Source organism: Pyrgilauda ruficollis, unplaced genomic scaffold, assembly GCF_017590135.1.
Source record: "Pyrgilauda ruficollis isolate IOZ18807 unplaced genomic scaffold, ASM1759013v1 scaffold2, whole genome shotgun sequence".
In the NCBI taxonomy this organism is placed as follows: Eukaryota; Metazoa; Chordata; class Aves; order Passeriformes; family Passeridae; genus Pyrgilauda; species Pyrgilauda ruficollis.
Window position 1 is genome coordinate 22484184 of NW_024519206.1, and position 17007 is coordinate 22501190.

The 17007-nt window shown below is 39.8% G+C and overlaps 1 protein-coding gene across 4 annotated transcripts in view; it reads left to right on the forward strand.

The window, feature by feature from the left end:
• Positions 1–16570, forward strand: part of CDV3 (CDV3 homolog) — a 17710-nt gene extending 1140 nt beyond the window's left edge. Inside the window, exons 2-5 of one of the 4 annotated variants that reach the window (XM_041466418.1) lie at positions 2359–2438; positions 4629–4771; positions 5826–5988; positions 7035–12701. In XM_041466418.1, the coding sequence (XP_041322352.1) occupies positions 2359–2438; positions 4629–4771; positions 5826–5988; positions 7035–7161 (513 nt within the window). In that variant the 3' untranslated portion in view covers positions 7162–12701. Of the gene's footprint in view, positions 1–2358; positions 2439–4628; positions 4772–5825; positions 5989–7034; positions 12702–13831 lie in introns of those variants that run through there. The other 3 variants (XM_041466419.1, XM_041466421.1, XM_041466420.1) reach the window with 3 other exon arrangements.
• Positions 16571–17007: the final 437 nt, after the last annotated feature.

Sequence of the window (17007 nt, forward strand, 5' to 3'; positions counted from 1 at the left end):
CCATGCGGCGCCCGGGGCCGTGCGGGGCTGGCGGCGCTCCCGGCCCCGCCCCGGGCCCGCCGGGCGGGCGCTGCCGCCTCCTCTGTCGCTGCTGCGGGGTGGGGGGAGCCTTCCTCGGCAGTACTTGCCCTGGGGGAGGCGAGAAAGCTGGGCCCCTTCCCGCTCTGCAGCTGCGGCTCAGCCCGGCACTCCCTCCCAGGTTTCTGGTGTTGCGGCCGGAACCGGAGGTTTGCGTCAGGTGCCACCTGGGGCTGTGCAGCGTGGCGTGTGGACCTTGGCGATAAGATTTCCCCAGAGTCCGCCGAGCTCTGCCTCGTTGCCAGGCAGGATTTTGCTGCCAATAGGTTTTCTTTTTTGGTGGGTTTTGTTTTTTTTTTTTTTTTTGGTAGCGTATTATAGTGAAATGATGAGAATTCAGGAGAAGCTTTGATGTCCGTAGTTGAGTTAGTAGCTCTGTTTCTTCTTCCGCCCTTGTTCTTCCTGTCAACAATATCAGCACTGAAGTAATGAAATTTAAACCAAAAGTTATTATGAGAGCTCTGATGCTGTATATTTTAAAAGGAATTTTGAGAGATACTCTACTGTTTCCTGATGGTTTTTTAATTGTGGAGCTTGACACGTGCAACACGTTTGTTATATATTTGTCTGCTGTAGACCGGACAAATAGGACCTGAAGAATTACTTGTGCCTTTTATCTCTATTTCTAGTTTGGTTTTTTTGTCTCTTGGTATTGTTTTCCTTTGGAGGCTTCCATACGTAGTAATCTGAGGATGTGTTCCCTGTCTTACTGCTACGAATTGAATCTTTATCCCTATAACATTATACTCTCAGAGTATAAAAAGATGGCTTGTGAAAGGGTTTTTGGAAGTTAGATACCTGCTTCCTTCATGCTTACATAGAGCATCAGTGATTTAAGGATATTGTCTTCTTGTGCTAGATTGATACAAGAGCTCTAATGCTGTATATTTCAAAATTAATTTTAAGAAATACTTTCCTGTTTCCTATTGTTGTTTCACCTGGGGAGCTTGACACGTGCAGTAGCTTTCTAAGTAGATCAAGGTCAGTGCTAATCTTTCAGCTGTTCTTCTGCTCACTTGCTTGCAAAATATCTGGCTTTGACTGAAGCTAGTACTTGGGTTAGAAACAAAAGTCATTAAATGTGAAAGGTATGTTAGCTTGGAAACTAATGTTTCCATAGAGATGGGGATTTAAGAAATCTAAAAGATTTCAGAACTGTAGACTGCTGCTCTTCCAGAAGACTGAATCTTCAGCAGACAGTGCAGTTAACATGAGGTCGCTTCCTACTTCTGCTCTTACTCTAAAGCAGGTCAAAGTTTTTCTGGTGGAGATTGACTGTGTAGGAGATCCCACCACAGGGCTCTAAAAGCAGCTTTATTCTCAGCTGTTCCGTGGAAAGGGGGCTGCACCTTTGGCAGATCTTGCTCATGAGGACCTCCTAATTGGAGGAATATAACTGCATTTCACATAGAGTGTAAGAATTAGGTAAATTACTAATTAGGCTGTGTGTGTCTTAAAGCTGGGACTGGGAACATGGGAGGACTGCTTTTCTGTTCTGGTCCATTTTTGGTCTACCTTAATAATCCTAGAATCTCCTGGTGACACAGTAGGACAAAATTACCTCCACTTAGGTGAGTCCCTCTTTCCCCAAACAGGTTCCCATTTTAAAACCCTCAAGTGGTTCTCTTGAAAGATACACATATTTTGTGTACTAAGATTGCTGTGGTCTTGAAGCTGACCTTCCTACTTTTACGCAAACACTGCTTAGGAAACAAGGCTGTAAATGTGGTTGTGAACGTGAAAAAGTCAAATGTACCGTTATTAATCTTTGTCATAAATCCACTGTAAGCTATTCCAAATGTTCTTTTTTGTTTGGCTCATGAAACAGGTGATGGAAAAGTGAATTTAAAGCTTTGTGTGCATTCAATCTGTTGTAAAAGCCTACTGTTAGTGAAAGGGAGAGGTCTTGCTCTTGTATTGCCCTGGTCATGACTGCATGGTCGTGTTCCCTCCTTTGTTGTTCCTTGATTTCCTGATGTGTTTTTGCTGAGGTGATCTTTGTGTGGTGTTCTTTGCTTGAATGATTTTTTGCTGGGGCATTTCTTAGCTGTTCTAGTGAGTTAAAGTCAGCTCTCAGGTGCATTCCCGGTGACACACAGTAGCTCAGGGGATGAGGGCGTGCAGTCCTTTACCCTCTTGGCAGCAAGTCACACATTTTGGTTTCTCCTGGAACTGTACCTTCACCCTCAGGTTTTTTCTTTTTGTATTATCTCATTTATGTTCTTCTTTTCTACTTTGGTTGCAGAGAAAGTGACAACTTCTATTTTTCTCTTCTTACAGGAAGAGGATGATTGGAAGGAGTTTGAACAAAAGGAAGAAATTGATTATAGTGGTCTTAGAGTTCAGTCCATGCAAATAAGGTACTGCTTTTTCTTCTTTTTTTTTTTTTTTTTTTCCTCAGTATAATCCTTACCAATGTCTAAAAAGGATGGTTTTTTTTCTACAGAGCTGCTTTCATGGAGTCCAGTTAAAGAGAGGTTTGATATGTTTCTGATAGTACACAAGTTTGCTACTGGGTAATTTAACTTTGACTAGTCTCTGCCAGTGTTCTCTATTTTCTGAATCTGTGTTCATACTCAGCAAATCTGTCTATTTTGTTTGAGACTCAAGATTTTTTATTAAAAATGCTTGACATTCTGCTCCGTAAAGATAGTCAAGTAGGAATTTCTCAGAGTAGTGCAGGATAGTAATTCGCACTGAATCATTTGACTGCTGTAAGGGTATCTGACTCAATCTACTCAGCATCTTCAGTTGGGGAGCAAATTCCTGAACCATTGCACTTGAATTGCAAAAAACCAAAAATACAATTGGTAAAAATAGTGTCCCACGATAAGATCCCACAGGATTTATGAATCTAATCCATGATTCCTTGTTTGTTTTTTGCATTAGACTTTTCCTGTTGTCTGGTGGAAAGTAAGTCTACTTATGTCTGTCCTGGTTAAAAAAAACTTCATCAGGTCAGAAAAAGGGTTTTTATGACCTCAGTCATAGACTGAGAATGTCAGATAATCCTCATTGTCCAGGTGTTGATGTTCAAAATAATGTCATCTTAAAATCAGCCAACCTGTAACCAGTACAATAGATGCTTTCTTCACTGTTTGAGCAGGTCTGACATTTCTGGAATTATTTACTCTTTTGGATCATAGCATTTCCCCCACTCCTTTCAGTTAACTAGGCCTTTGGGCCATTTGCATGAATTTGTCCCACAAGCTGTCCGTGGCACTGAAGTGTCACAGTGGATAATCACATGTCTGATTGGACAACCAGTGAGCTGCAGCTTCACTGGCTGCTGGTGCTGTTTGACTGAAAAGCCTCTACTTTGGTTTTCCAGACAAAGGCCAGCATTCCAAATACTTTTCATACTGTGGCAGACTTTCAGGCATGTGGAAGTTTTTGCCACAGGATTTTGTAACCATTCAATTAGTGGATTCAAGGGAAGAGTGGAGAAGTAAATGGAAGAAAAACCCACTAGAGGTTATAAATTATCCATCTTTGGAGGTCTCTTTGATGAAACAAAGATACAGAGTGTCTGGTGGGGGTGGGATGCTCCCTGTGCTTGCTCTGTTGTAGTTAAGTCTGTAGACGATGCTTCTGACTATCATTTAAAATAAGGTGTTTAGGCCCTTGGGCCACCTTACTATGGTGTTGCTGTGTTTGGATGAACAGTGAAAGGCCATTTACAGACATTTTTTTTTCTGTTCTCTGATCATTACTTACACAGAAAGCTTACACAGATCATGATTAGTAGGATTTGGTGTATTATAAACTTCTGAATTCACATGCTGCTGTTGAGATCAGTGTCTTGATTCTTTTCAACAGCCTCACCCTCCACATCTGTCCTACTTTACCACACAGCTTTCTGTAGTAGCTTTGGCCAGCAAATTATTTTGTGTCTGACTACATCTATGCAAAATAAAATAGTCTAAATAAAATACAGCCGAGCTTTTGCATTGGGTCTGTCTTTAAAAAATTAATTTTTTCTGTCTTGTGCGCTTTTTTTTTTTTTTTTGGCCTACTTTAAGAAAAGACATCTGAGTTTATCTGTGGATTGTATATTACCCAGACATATAAAGAGTGTTTCTTAGGTGGTTGTGGTTATAGGAAAAGTGAGCTCAGGACTTGCTTTCTTTCAGCACTACTCCACTATTTCTTCCTTTTGACTAAAGCATTTTATGGAAGCTGGACTTGTAGACCTTTCCTGCTTTATCTTGTCATCCCTTCCAAATGCATAACTCTGTTAGTAAGAAAAAAGCCTTTCTGCTCAAAATAAGATGCCAATTTCTTTGATCACTTTGTTCAAGTTGAATTTTTTTATTATTATTATTCCTTTAGGAGCTTTTTTCCTTTTCAGTTGCCAAGTTATATAGCAGCATGCCAGAAATTGTTCAGATGGAATAGCTAGTACAGTGATTACAAGACTAATGCAGTCCAATTTAATTTAATATCTTCAGCATGGCAGCCATGAAATCTTGTCTTACAGAAATTGTGTAACCTCTGGCAAATCTTAAACCTCTGTTTGTAGGGTGCTACTGATTGTTTTTCTCTTACAGTGAAAAAGAAGATGATGAAAGTGAAAAAAGAGAAGAACCTGGTGACAGTTGGGAAGAGACTGGTAGTGGTGGTAGTGTAGACAGATCATCTGGTCCTTGGAACAAGTCAGCTCCTGCACCAGCCCCTGTCGTTGAACCAATTGGTAAATTAAACTCAGACTTACTGGTTTTTTTTTCCAATTAGAATTGCATCAGGTTGAATTAAGCTACTCAGTGGTAGAGCTCTTACTGGAGCTCCTGTTCAGGCACCCTGGCACCCTTTAATAGGCTAATGGCTGTTTTGGCATGCCAGCCATCAAGGAAATCTTTGTGTCAAGGGATCTGAGAAACAGAATTTAATTTAAAGTATCTGTCAGAGGGGTTGTTTTATTTCTAAATTCAAAAGGGGGGGAAGCAGTTTGTCTTTGCAGCACATCCCTCTGTTTTGCAGTCTGTAAAATACCTGTTGGATGCATTTCTGTTGATCTAAAAATGCTGCTTTACCACTTCAGTGGATGCTCAGCCAGTATCTGATCTATTGTGGCCATTAGTAGCCAGCTTTTCAAATCAATTCTTAAAATGTTGAGAACGTGACGTTGCAAAATTGATTCTTTTAACTAGGATAGGATTCAGTATTTTTATTAAGTACAGTTTATTAACATCAGTGGAGATAAACTACTTAGTCATCCTCTGAGTTCAGAATATACTTTTCCACTGAGAAATTAATTGAAAAATGGCCTATGCTCTTTCTTGTTTGTAAAGGAGGTAAACCTAATTAGGGTTATTTCATCTTAGATTTTTACCTTAAGTGCAAACTGTTTGGGCAGTCCCTTCTGCATCTGGAGAGGTGTTTTAAATAAGATTTGGCATCTATATAATTATGTGTTTAGATCTGTTTTAAATGTGTTTAAATTGTTGCTAATAAATTGCAAACGAGAAACATGAAGTCCTTGTTAGTAGTTTGTATTCCCTAAACTTGGGGAGACAATGCTCTGGAGCCCTGTTTCAATTTGACTGAGTGTAGGTTAAGTTAGGTGACGCCTCATTTCCTGCCTTGTCTAAAACTTGCTTCCAAAACTTAAAAGTTGGAAAAACATACTTGTAAGGTTCTTTTCATTTCTTCTTTGTGGAGTTTTGTTTGTGTGTTGGTTGTTTTGGGTTCTTTTCAGCTATGAATGCAGACTCGTTCTCATGTGTGAATCTTGTTGTTTTTCCTAGTTACAGAAGCTCCGGAACCAGTGCAGACGGGTGGCGTGTACCGGCCGCCAGGTGCCAGGGAAGGCGGGCGGCCACGGAGAGTGCAGCAAGGACCACCAGAGATCTACAGTGACACGCAGTTCCCCTCACTGCAGTCCACCGCCAAGCTCGTAGACAGCCGAAAGTAAGTGCATTCCACTGATTCCCCAAGAGACTTCTAGCTGCCTCCTCTAAGTTCTTATTTTGTCCTAGTGCTTAAGCCTGAATCTTTCCATAAAGGAAAGAAATAACTGAGGGGTGATAAATGTGTTGTCCATCTCTGTTCCTGTGAAATAACTTTCATAGGATGTAGCCCAATGAGATAGCCAAACAAGACTGCCAGTTGTGTTCTTTGACAGCTGAAGGATTTCTCTGAATATTTCTGGTACTGACAGCATCTGCTTCCCTCAGACACTAGGCTAACCATGGTGAGGCTCTGTGTGCTTCCTTCAGCAGATAGATGTAGAAGTCCTGAGCTTGCAGCCTTCTTGTTAGAGATGTGGAAGTGGTTTAACTGGAGGAGTGCAGTATAACTACAAATCAATACACTTGCTGTCTGAGCTGTGATTTACAGAGACGAGCTCCCCCAGTTTTGCTGAAGTATTTTGTATTATGTGGTGCTGAAGACTTCAGTCTCACCCTGTCTTTCAGTCCTGATCTTTCTATAACCTTATTCCCAGTAGAAGAGATGGCTAAGCCAATACCTAATTCACTTGGGAGATTTGGGGTGGTTTTTTGTTATTGGGTTTTTTTTTCCCCTCTTGCTTGCTATGTTAAATGTTTAATACAGCTCGGGAGAAGCTTTGTTTCCTCTGGGTATTTTTTTGGTGTAGCAAAGGAGACATGCTGTTATTCATGCTTTGTGATTTGAATGGTGCAAATTGAGCAAAGATGAAATTCTGAATGAGCGTTCTAGAAAATTATTTCTGCTTTCTAGAACCTATTTTTCATAAACGCACTTAAATTTACTTTGGGAATGTTAATGTAAGCTGTACCGGGTGATGAGCTTATCTTGGAGATAAGGTTTTAAAAGATTTGCTTGGGATGTTTAGGTGTTCTGTTAAACTCTAGATCTTAGTCTTTGTTCTGTGTTCCTAATGTTTGTGTTGGGATGGGGTGGAGATGGACTAGTAATTCACAATTCACAAGTTAGTGACAAGATATTTACTGATTACATTTATTTTCCCATAGGGATAAAGAAATGGAGAAGAGCTTTGAAGTAGTAAAATACAAAACTAGAGGTAGGGATGAGGTCTCAAAAAACCAGGCACTTAAACTTCAGCTAGACAACCAGTATGCTGTGCTTGGGGATCAGTAGAGCTGCACACACATTACAATTAAGGAATGCTTTTTTGGTAACCCTTCTACTAAGGTAACTAAACTACAGCTAACAGCTATGATGAACGTGCCACCTTATTTCTGCTGGATCTACTGCAGCAAGTGCAGACTGCTTTGACATAAGTGATTGGTTCTCCTGCACTATGGAAGCATAATATGTTGCAACTTCTCCATTGGATATGGGGCAAATTAATGTAAATGATTGAACAAGAGTCATCAGTGTGCTTTAATTGCTCAGAAAGATACCTACAGCCAGTGGTCATTTCAAAATCTTTTTATGTTCAGATACTGAGCCTTCGTAAAGGTTGACTACCTCAGACTTGATGCACTCTTTGTGGACACCATGTGGATCACAACTTCTGGAAGAGAAGGTTACAGCTGTTTTAGTGGCCATCTGAAACTTGAAACCAGCTCTACTGGATTCCTGTCAGAAATCCTGCAGAAGTCAGCCATTTGGTTCCAATTTGCTATAACAAAGATTTAAGTGACCTTAATGACAAACCTGTTCGTTCCCCTTCTGAGGAATCCTGTCACGTGTAGCCATAGCCTACTAGAGACTTCTGGAGCGTCCCATACCACTCACACTATCCAAGTACAACAGAGCTGTAGTTTGTTTACCTTTCTAGAGTGCTGTACGGAAGTAACTGCAAAACAAATTAAAACTCATTCAGTATCAGATTGGAGGAATGATGGGTTTGAATGGTTTGTTTGCATTAGCCATTTTCTAAGTTGTCTAAGTGTTTTTTTTTCTTTTCTATTATCCACAAAAGAAATGCCTGCCTTGTTTCTGATATGGATTTGCAGTATATTTAAATAATGGTAAAATGTAGTGAAATAGGGGTTTATTTTGGTTTTTGTCTTGAAGTTTGTCTTTCTCACCCTAAAGCACTAAGAGTTTTGATTTGACACAGAGGTATCCAGACTCCAACTACAGTCTTGAGAATTTGTCCTTTAATAATGAGACATGTGGCAGTAGCGATGCTAGATAAAAACTGTCTTCTATCAAAAACAATTATTTGTTTATTGAGGAGTGATGCTTATTTGATAAACAGAATAACGTAATATACAGAGAGATAACTAAAGCTGGTAAGCCTGATTTGTTTGGCTACTTCTGTGAAGCGTGCAGCTGTCTGAGGCAGCAGTCCTCCAAGTATAACTCATAAATGGTGTTTATTCACAGTCAGAAAGTTTAGTAATGATGGAAGGCAGTGACTTCTTAAAGTTACTTAATTTAGTGTAAGTAGGCAAAATGGCACTGGTACACGAGGAATATAGGACATTGCCTGTAACTGTTTCAGTGAGCCAAACCTGTCAAGTACCAGAAGTGTTCTGCTGTAACTGTTTTTCTCTTCTCTGAATTTTTACACCAGAAGCAAAATGAAGTACAATAGTGGTGTGCTCCAGTGTTGAGGTTTCTCAGAGTAAATGCCAAAAAATAGACCCAACATCCATAAGTGTTGCCAATGGCAAGAAAAACAAGGGAACAAAACAAAGCTTGCTTACGTGTGTCAGAGTACTGTGTATGTGCAGAAGATAAGGATAGTTCAGGAATCACCCGGTTGGGTTCCCTTTGACTAACTGCTGACTTGCTTTAAATTTACTTCTCTGAGGTCAATGCAGATTTTGCTGTTGACTTCAGTGGGGCTGGGGTTTCACCTGGTTCTTTTGAGCACAGACTTAAAACTGGCCTTGCCCTTGCAGAGTTAACTGTCCATAAAAATTCTGCTAGAAGCTGCTATTAAAGAGAGGGCTCAAGAGACTATTCCTAAAGTTGGAGACTTCATTTGGAAACAAAACCCCACTGAAAGACTGATACCAATACCTTGGACTCTGAGCCATGTATCTTCCTTGAAAATCCATTGTTGCCAGCAAAAGTGTTGTTGTCACAATTTCTGTGGAATTCATGGTAAATGGACATGTCACTTGATGGGGTAGAGATGTGAAGTCTTATGCTTTTCCTGATGCTCTAAAGAGATTTCAATCACTAATGCACATGAACAGAGTTTTAGTCTCCTTTGTGAAGGGTAGATGAGACTGTCCATTGTACCACCTTTATTTGAGGTTTTTGGGCATGAATCCCAGCAGTTCAAGAAAACCCTGTAAAAGTTTCAAATCAAATAAAATGGAAATATACATGGATTCTGGAGTCTAGTGAGTCTTTACATTTTAGTTTGAGCTCATGACTGTACAATAGCAGAGGAAACAGAGCATTTGGATCTCTTCAGGGATAGGTCTTGGAGTGGACAGTTGTCCTTACAGTCAGGTGGGCTCTGTTTCAGAGCTTATAGCAATGCATATCAATAAAACTGTTATTCATATGTAGAGGTTTAGTTTGCTTCTTGGCACAGTGTCTTCTTGCTCCCACCACAGAGGACTGGTTTGAGATTGTGAGTGAGTATGAATGAAGCTTTGATTTGCGTTTCATTTACAAGTACCTCTACTAAATTAAAGAATGGGGAAAAAACTGCAACCTCTGCATGGCTGCTCTCACTGGACTCCATCAGGTACTGATAACTAAAGGTGTTCCTTTGGGGGCTTCTGTCAAGCATATCATTCCAGTTTCTTTCTGGAGGCATAAGGAAAAAAAAAAATCTGAAATGCAGCAGATTTCCATAGTACAGAACATTAAAGTGTTGTAAAAGAAGTGTTTCTTGTGTTAAGTATAGCTGCCAGCAGCTATCAAAATGCCAGTTGTCAGTATCTGCCTTGTAATTGCTCTGCATGCCTGAAATTTTGAGTCAGTTCTCTGCAGAAGCTCGGTACACTTTGGAGACTCTTGAAGCCCAGCGTTGTCCTGGTTTTTTGTTGCTTTCATTCGAGGAATGCAAAGAATATCCTTTTCATTCCTTCAAAATGCTTGTTGAAGGCTTATTCCATAAATAAAGGGTTGTCAGTTGTAGAAGTGAGATTCTTGATGCCAGTCCATATAATGGAGTTGTGTGCTCCTTCAGGGACTCCCTGGCATGTGACATGCTTTTATGGTGGGTTGCTTGTTAATTCCCAATTTAAAGGTTCGGTTTTACTTTCTCTGTCTTACAATAAAACATAGCCATAAAGTTACCAATTTGCTGGTAGAACATGGACATGTCCAGCGCTTACTGGGAAAAGAACAGTTTGGATTTGTGTTTCTCAGTGATAGTCTGTATTTAAGGATGTTCAAATGCTAAAAAGCAGGTAATTTTAATAAAGTTGGACTTCCCAAATGCCTACTGTAGGTATCTGGAATATGTATTTACTTGAGCTGATGATAAATACAGGAGAAGATTAGTTTTGCCCCTGCCCTTCTCTCCCAGTTTAGCTGTGTCATGTTCAATCGTATTCACAAATTAAGAGGAACTGACAATTAAAAGTGACTGTGTCCTGTACAAAACTACTTCAGTTTTGTATTTGTGGCTAGCTTTACCAGTCATGTCCACAGTAACCTAGATGAATTTTTAATGGTAGCAGTTGTGCTAGAGGGCTCACACCACAGGGAATAGGGCTTTTGGTATTTGACTGCGTGTGCCAGCTCTTGGAAACTTTGACCACACCATGGCTGAGACCCCTGTGTTCAGGTCAAGTGAACACAATATAAATTCGATTGGGCTGCACATCTTTGGAGTTTGCTTATCTGAGCTCTTGCAATAGTTGTAGCTTTTTGCCTTTCTAATTTCTGCCTGTTTGAGCAGTTTTAAACTTGCTTGTGGTTTTCTTTTAAATACCCTAACTAAAATGGAGCAGGAACTAATACAGCTTCATGTGCTTAAATAAGGTTGCTTACTTACAAGGTAGTAATATTATTCTCTGCAATATTGACATGGTCAGAAATTTATACCTCATTGGCCCAAGAAGCTAAATTATACCAAAACCACCTTGAGTACTATATAATTTTTATGAACAGCCATGATCCAGGTTTTGTTGCTGGACTGTAACTTTGTTCCCAAATTCTCTCTCCCTGTTTTCAGCTTTTAATATTACAACTTGTTTTTAATGTTAAATAGGGGCTTTTATGAGGCAGTATAAGAAAAGAATAAGTGTAATCAAACTTCAGGTATCTGAATTACGTATGTACAGAGGGGATGAAATCTGACATATATTTGCAGATAAACTCCAGAAAAAGTTAAAAAGACAGCTTGTCTTTATTGAGGTTAATACAAGAGCCTGCAAGCTCTAGGAGTTGGAGGAAGAAGTGACAGCAGAAAACAGAACTGAGGAGTCATTACAATTGTGTATCTAAAGTTTGGCTTCTCAGGCATCACCTGTAGTTCTGCCATGTTCTGTTTGAAGTGACATAGAGCAGAAAGGAAGATTAATAAATAAATAAACCAGGGAGAGTGGAAATAAAGAAAATAAAACACAGGTGCTGTAAGAAGAGAGGGATTAGGAGGGCTGTTTTCTAAATGATGGCTTTAAGTGCATAGCCTGAGGGAGTGGAGTGTCAGATGTTGGATAGTACAAGTGCTGTGTGGGTAGGCACTGCTTGCACATGTGACAGATTCATCTGACTTTAAATCAGCAAACTGTTTAAAGTTCAATACTTGGGGAAGGCAGCACATTTTATTTCTTCCTTTCAACGAACTGGGAGAATGGCTTCAGAGAGAAGGTAGGATTTTGCATTAGTATGAAGCTGACCTGTTGCCTAAAGAGAGAACTGAGGACAAATTTCAAGATGGCTCAACAATCCTCTTAGGAAATAAATTGTGTATTTAAGAAAATTATTTTTCACTTCTGCATGATTAAAGGCTGAGACATTGTTTCAAATAGCTATGAAGACTTTTTTTTTATGAAGTAACTTCTAAATGGTACATACATCATGGGTTTCTCTTCAGTTGCTTAAGAGTATGTGTTGATGCAGCAAGGTTAATGAAGTTCAGTGTTCACTTCAGCTAAGTTCTGCATAGCCAGAATACAAATACTAAAAACATATCACAGTATTAATGAGTCACCAGGAAAAGCAGTGTGTCTGGAATATTGGATTGGAAAGTGTCATCTAAAACAACTGTGTGCACTGAAAAGAAGCCAAGCCCATTTCTGAGCAAGAGCATGGGAAGCATGGGACCAAGAGAGTGGGATTTGGCCTAGGTTTTCTACTGAGCTGCTATGTTCAAATAATTTAGTTTCACTTTGCCTCAGTTTCCCCAGCTGTACCAAAATAACCAACAACCTACCTCACAGGGATGTTGTGAGGCCAAAGCTGTTCTTTGTCAAGGGCTGGGGCTGATTGAAGGTTCTACAGAGGACTAAAAATCTTTATTAAAATTAGCTTTTATTATAGTATTTTAATACTACTTTGGCAAAGGCTTATTTCTATGGAATGTAATATACGTCCTATTTAAGTATTATGTAATTTGACTTATTTTAGTATGTATAAGGAAAAAGTTCAGACTGAGCACTCAACTGGTATTTCCTCTATTCAATTATCTGTGCAACCCAAATGGCATATTAATGTGAGGTTCTTTGTTTTTATGTGGATCATATTAAAATCAATATTGCTTTATTTTGTAAACCCCATGACTGAAATAAAATCCTGCTCACAGTTGATAGCCATTTCTTATAATGTGGCTGTTTTAAAGTTTGTTTGAATCATGTGAACCAGAAACGTTCACTCCTGGCACTAAGGGTATTTTTTCATAGGAATGTGTTTTTCTTCTCCTCTCCATGTGTAAACACTTTTTTCCTGCTCTTTATTCTTTCCCTTACTTAAGTTGAAGTGGCATGCAGATACAAGGGAAATAGGAAGAGAGAATCATCTTCAAAATTTGTAAAAGCTGGTATTAAGGCAAATTGTAGAGGAAGGGAATGAGAAAAGGGAAATAGTTGGCCATGGAGGGGGTTTTATTAAATAAAGGGAAGAAACTATCAAAAACTTAGGTGTGAGTGGGATAAGCAGCATAGGTAAGAGGAAGGAATACAGATACAGCAGAGGCAATTATTGTACTTATTATCTGCTGATTTATCAGTTAGCTGCAGCTGAAGTAACATGAAGCAGGAACTTACAAATACGCCTTTGTCTGCTTTTGCTGGTGATTTCAAGGTTCATTGCTCAGCTTTTACAATGGAGCTTCAAACAGAACCAGAGAACAACATTATGGTGGCCTGCATGCAGACAAATGAGAGCTCTGGTGGGTCCTGGAGAGAGATGAGGCCTTCTCTTATTGACATTTTTATCATTGCAGCACCTCTAAGACAGTTGTTATTGTGTATCAGCTGTGACAGTTCTCTGTCAGAAATGGTTACTGTTAAACTTCAACAAACTGGCAGTTGCTTCAGAGAAAATGTTTAACTAGCTAAAGAATAAGCACTGAAGAATAACATGGGGCTTTTTTGAATACTTATGGTGATGATGGTAACGAGTGAAATTAAGGTCCATATATTTATTGGTAGGTGATTAAAATGACTTTCAAATACGTATCTTACATGGTGGGAAGGAGAATTGCTTTTAAGATGTTTGTCATCTATCCCCCTATTAACAAATAAACTACCTTAGTTTTACTGTCCTTCCAGCTCCAAGGAGCTGCTTCTTCCATTCTCTTACCACTTTCTTGCCTTATTTTTCTAATATGTCACTTTTTTTAAGGTGCTGAAGAAACAGCAAATATTCATTGAGATTATCACCGCTAAGAGAAACGGATGCTGTAATATTTTTCTGTATTGTTCTGTCTTTAATACAGCCTAACAACTTATTCGCTTTCTTGACTGCAACTACACAGTGAGCAGATGTCTTCATCAAGCTGCCCCTGGTGATGCCTAGATCGTCCCCTTGAAAGATCACAACTAATTCAGACTCATGTCACAACTTCTACCAGAGCATGTATGAGTGGTTTGAAACCTTTCCAGTATTTATTGCCTTGGTTTTTCCTGTTGACAACTCACCTGGCCCTGATTTGCCAAATTTAGAGTAATTTAGAATATCCTGTCAATCACCATCAACCCAGTAACTTCCATGGGGATTGGCTTTTGCCATTTGATGTACTGAAGTCTTCAGTATCATGTGTATAATCCACTCTTCTGGTCAGTGAGTAGCATGGCAAGCTCTTACTAATTTTTGCTCAATCTGATGTTTTCTATTCCTTTTCATGTCTCCTGTCTTCTGTACTGAATTTCCATTCTAGCTCAGTTACAGCAACGAAGTCATCACTTTACATCTGTCTGCTTTATTTCAAGTAACTTGCCTACGGAAAAGCGTTAGTTAAAATATTGTCATAAGCTTCCTTTTTTTAATTAAAACAAACCACTTATTTTGTATATCTTTCAGAGCATGTACAACACTAGCAAAGGGATTCAAACCATAAAACTGGCTGATATAATAGAACAAATTTATTGAGAAAAAGACAAAATATGTGTATGGTCTCCCGGAACTTCAATTCACTGGTTTCAATGGAGTTATTTCTGTCACACAAGGTCAGTTTCATTAACATTTGATTTGAGATCAGAGATTTGGGATCATTTGGCATTTAGGTGTGACAGCCAGAATCAAGTGCCAGTGAACAAGCCCCATAGAAACTTGTTTTAAATTTCTGGGTAATTCTCCTCTTTGTGCCAGAGATGAAGCAGATGGATTACTATTACTTAGTCTCTGACCAGCAACCACATGAGCTCAGCCATGCTCAATCTAATATACCTGGAGTAGTATTTAACTGGATATTGAAACTGCATTACAGTATTTGAGATGAAGCAACACAGGAGGGTAGGCTTAATCTTTGTGGTTTGTTTCATCTCCTCATTCTCATCATCTTGTGCTTTAAAGAGCATGGAGCTGTAAATGATGTTGTCTTTAAACACTGACTGCATTTCCCAGTCATGTTGTGTTTACAGATACAAAGGATGTGTCATAAGGGCAGACTCTAGCCTGGTAGGATACACAGCCTGGCCCTTGAGAGCTGCATTACCTCAATTATCAGAGTACCACAGCCTAGAGAGCAGCTGCCTTCCAGTACTAATGCTGATACCAGGTTGAGAACAATGTACCTTGGATGCTGCATCCAAAGATCTGTATCTGTTAGATGTTCTATTACAGCAGTACTCTGTCAAAAAAGTTGTAGCTGCTGGGAGTTGATTAAGTTGGCCAAGGAGGGTTGGGAGTTTTTTACTTTTTGAGGACATGGGCGGGAAAACAGAGCCAATGAATCTGAGAGTTGTTAGAATGTAATACTTCATAGCCTCTCCCATGCTTCTGGAAGCCTCACCTCTGCTGGTACACACCCAAGCCCTGTCTTGCCACTCTAGCTCTGTACTTTACTTACTAACTGCCCAGTAACCTTCAGGACTGACAAGTTCTTTGACCGTGCACTGTGTTTCTACTCTGGGAATTAGGAAAAAGGCAAAGTGGCTTTGGAACCTGGTATGGCAGTGTTTTCTAGGTAATGGGCTCTGCTCATGGGTGTTCCTGGAACTCAAAACTCAGCAAAAATCTGTTGATTTGACCTCTCTTTGCCCTAGAGTATTCCCTCCTTCTTCTGTTCATCTACATTATTACCATGCCAAGGATTTCTTAGTCAGGTGCCTGAATTATTCACCACTTATTTAAAAAGCAGCAGGCAAGAACTCCTGAGTCTTTATCACATTGCATTGTTTTTGTAGTAGGGCTGTAGTATCACAAACATTGCAAAACTGCCTAGCAAGTAAATCCGGTCTCCTTGAGAAGTGAAACCTGGAGTCTCAGAGGCTACATGGGAACTGAATTCCCACTGAGTACAGCAAACAGGAGGTAGTAGCACTGTTCACAGTACAACACAGCTTAGCTATGGAAAGCAGTCGGGTTGCATGACTGGTAATGCTCTAGCTTAAACAAAACTGTCTTACCTGGACAGCAGGATCTAGCCTAAAGCATTTTAATTTTTTTTAATGAAGAGATTACTGAGGGAAGAATTGTAAGAGGATCTCTCTGTAAATCAAAAGGAAAAAAAAACAACCTGAATTTGTTTTCAATAATGTACCAGAATGCCTCAGCACCAGACTTAATGTGAAGAAATTAAGACAATTGTGGACTCAGTGTAGTAAAAAAAAAAAAAAATAATAATTATACTGTCTGGGGAAATGGTTGGCTGGGAACCTATGGAGCACAGCAGAAACTGTTTCAGCAGAGTTAAATATGATCTGAGAATCCCTGTGTAGCCCCCACAGTTAACACAGGAACCTAATGGTGCCTGTATATTTATATAATTGTGTTAATAGTCATAACTTAAGTTCAAAACCTGAACTATATATATTTTTGTCAGTAGGTTTTTTTTTACCCTGGTTTACCTGTCATGGCTTCTGCATATGACAACTTCTAACTGTGCAGTGCACACACCTGGTGTCCTTTTGTCCCATGGTAGAGTAATGGTATTCAAACTCTGTAAAGCACTTTCATGATGTTTCCTGTGAAGAAAGCTGAAGAAAATAAATTTATCTTAACAGCACCAACTGAATTTCCATTTCCCAAGTTTGTCTTGCTTGTGTTCCCCTGTGTGTGGCTTACAGACAGCTGGATGTTCGAGGCCCAGCACAGAAGGGGAGCTGGCTCTGGCTGGAACAGCTGCTTTCTGCTTCTGTTCCCCCAGCCCTCCCTTACTGTTCTGCCTCAGCCCTGGCTTCAAACCAGTGTCCACAAGGCCAGAGAATACTGGAGAACATGGAGCACTGAGATCCCAGGTTAATGGTTTCACTGTGGGCTGGTATGTGCCTGATTTTAGCTGCTCCCCCTTCTGCCCTGCCCCAGGATTCACAGCAGCTGCAGGAACTGTGTGGTTCCAAGACTTCTTTTAAAGCTTAAGTCAAGTGGGTCAGGGAATGGGTTTTTATCTATAAAGTGAGAATACCAACACTACCCTTCCATGGCAGCTTCTGGGGATTGGGAAGAAAAAGT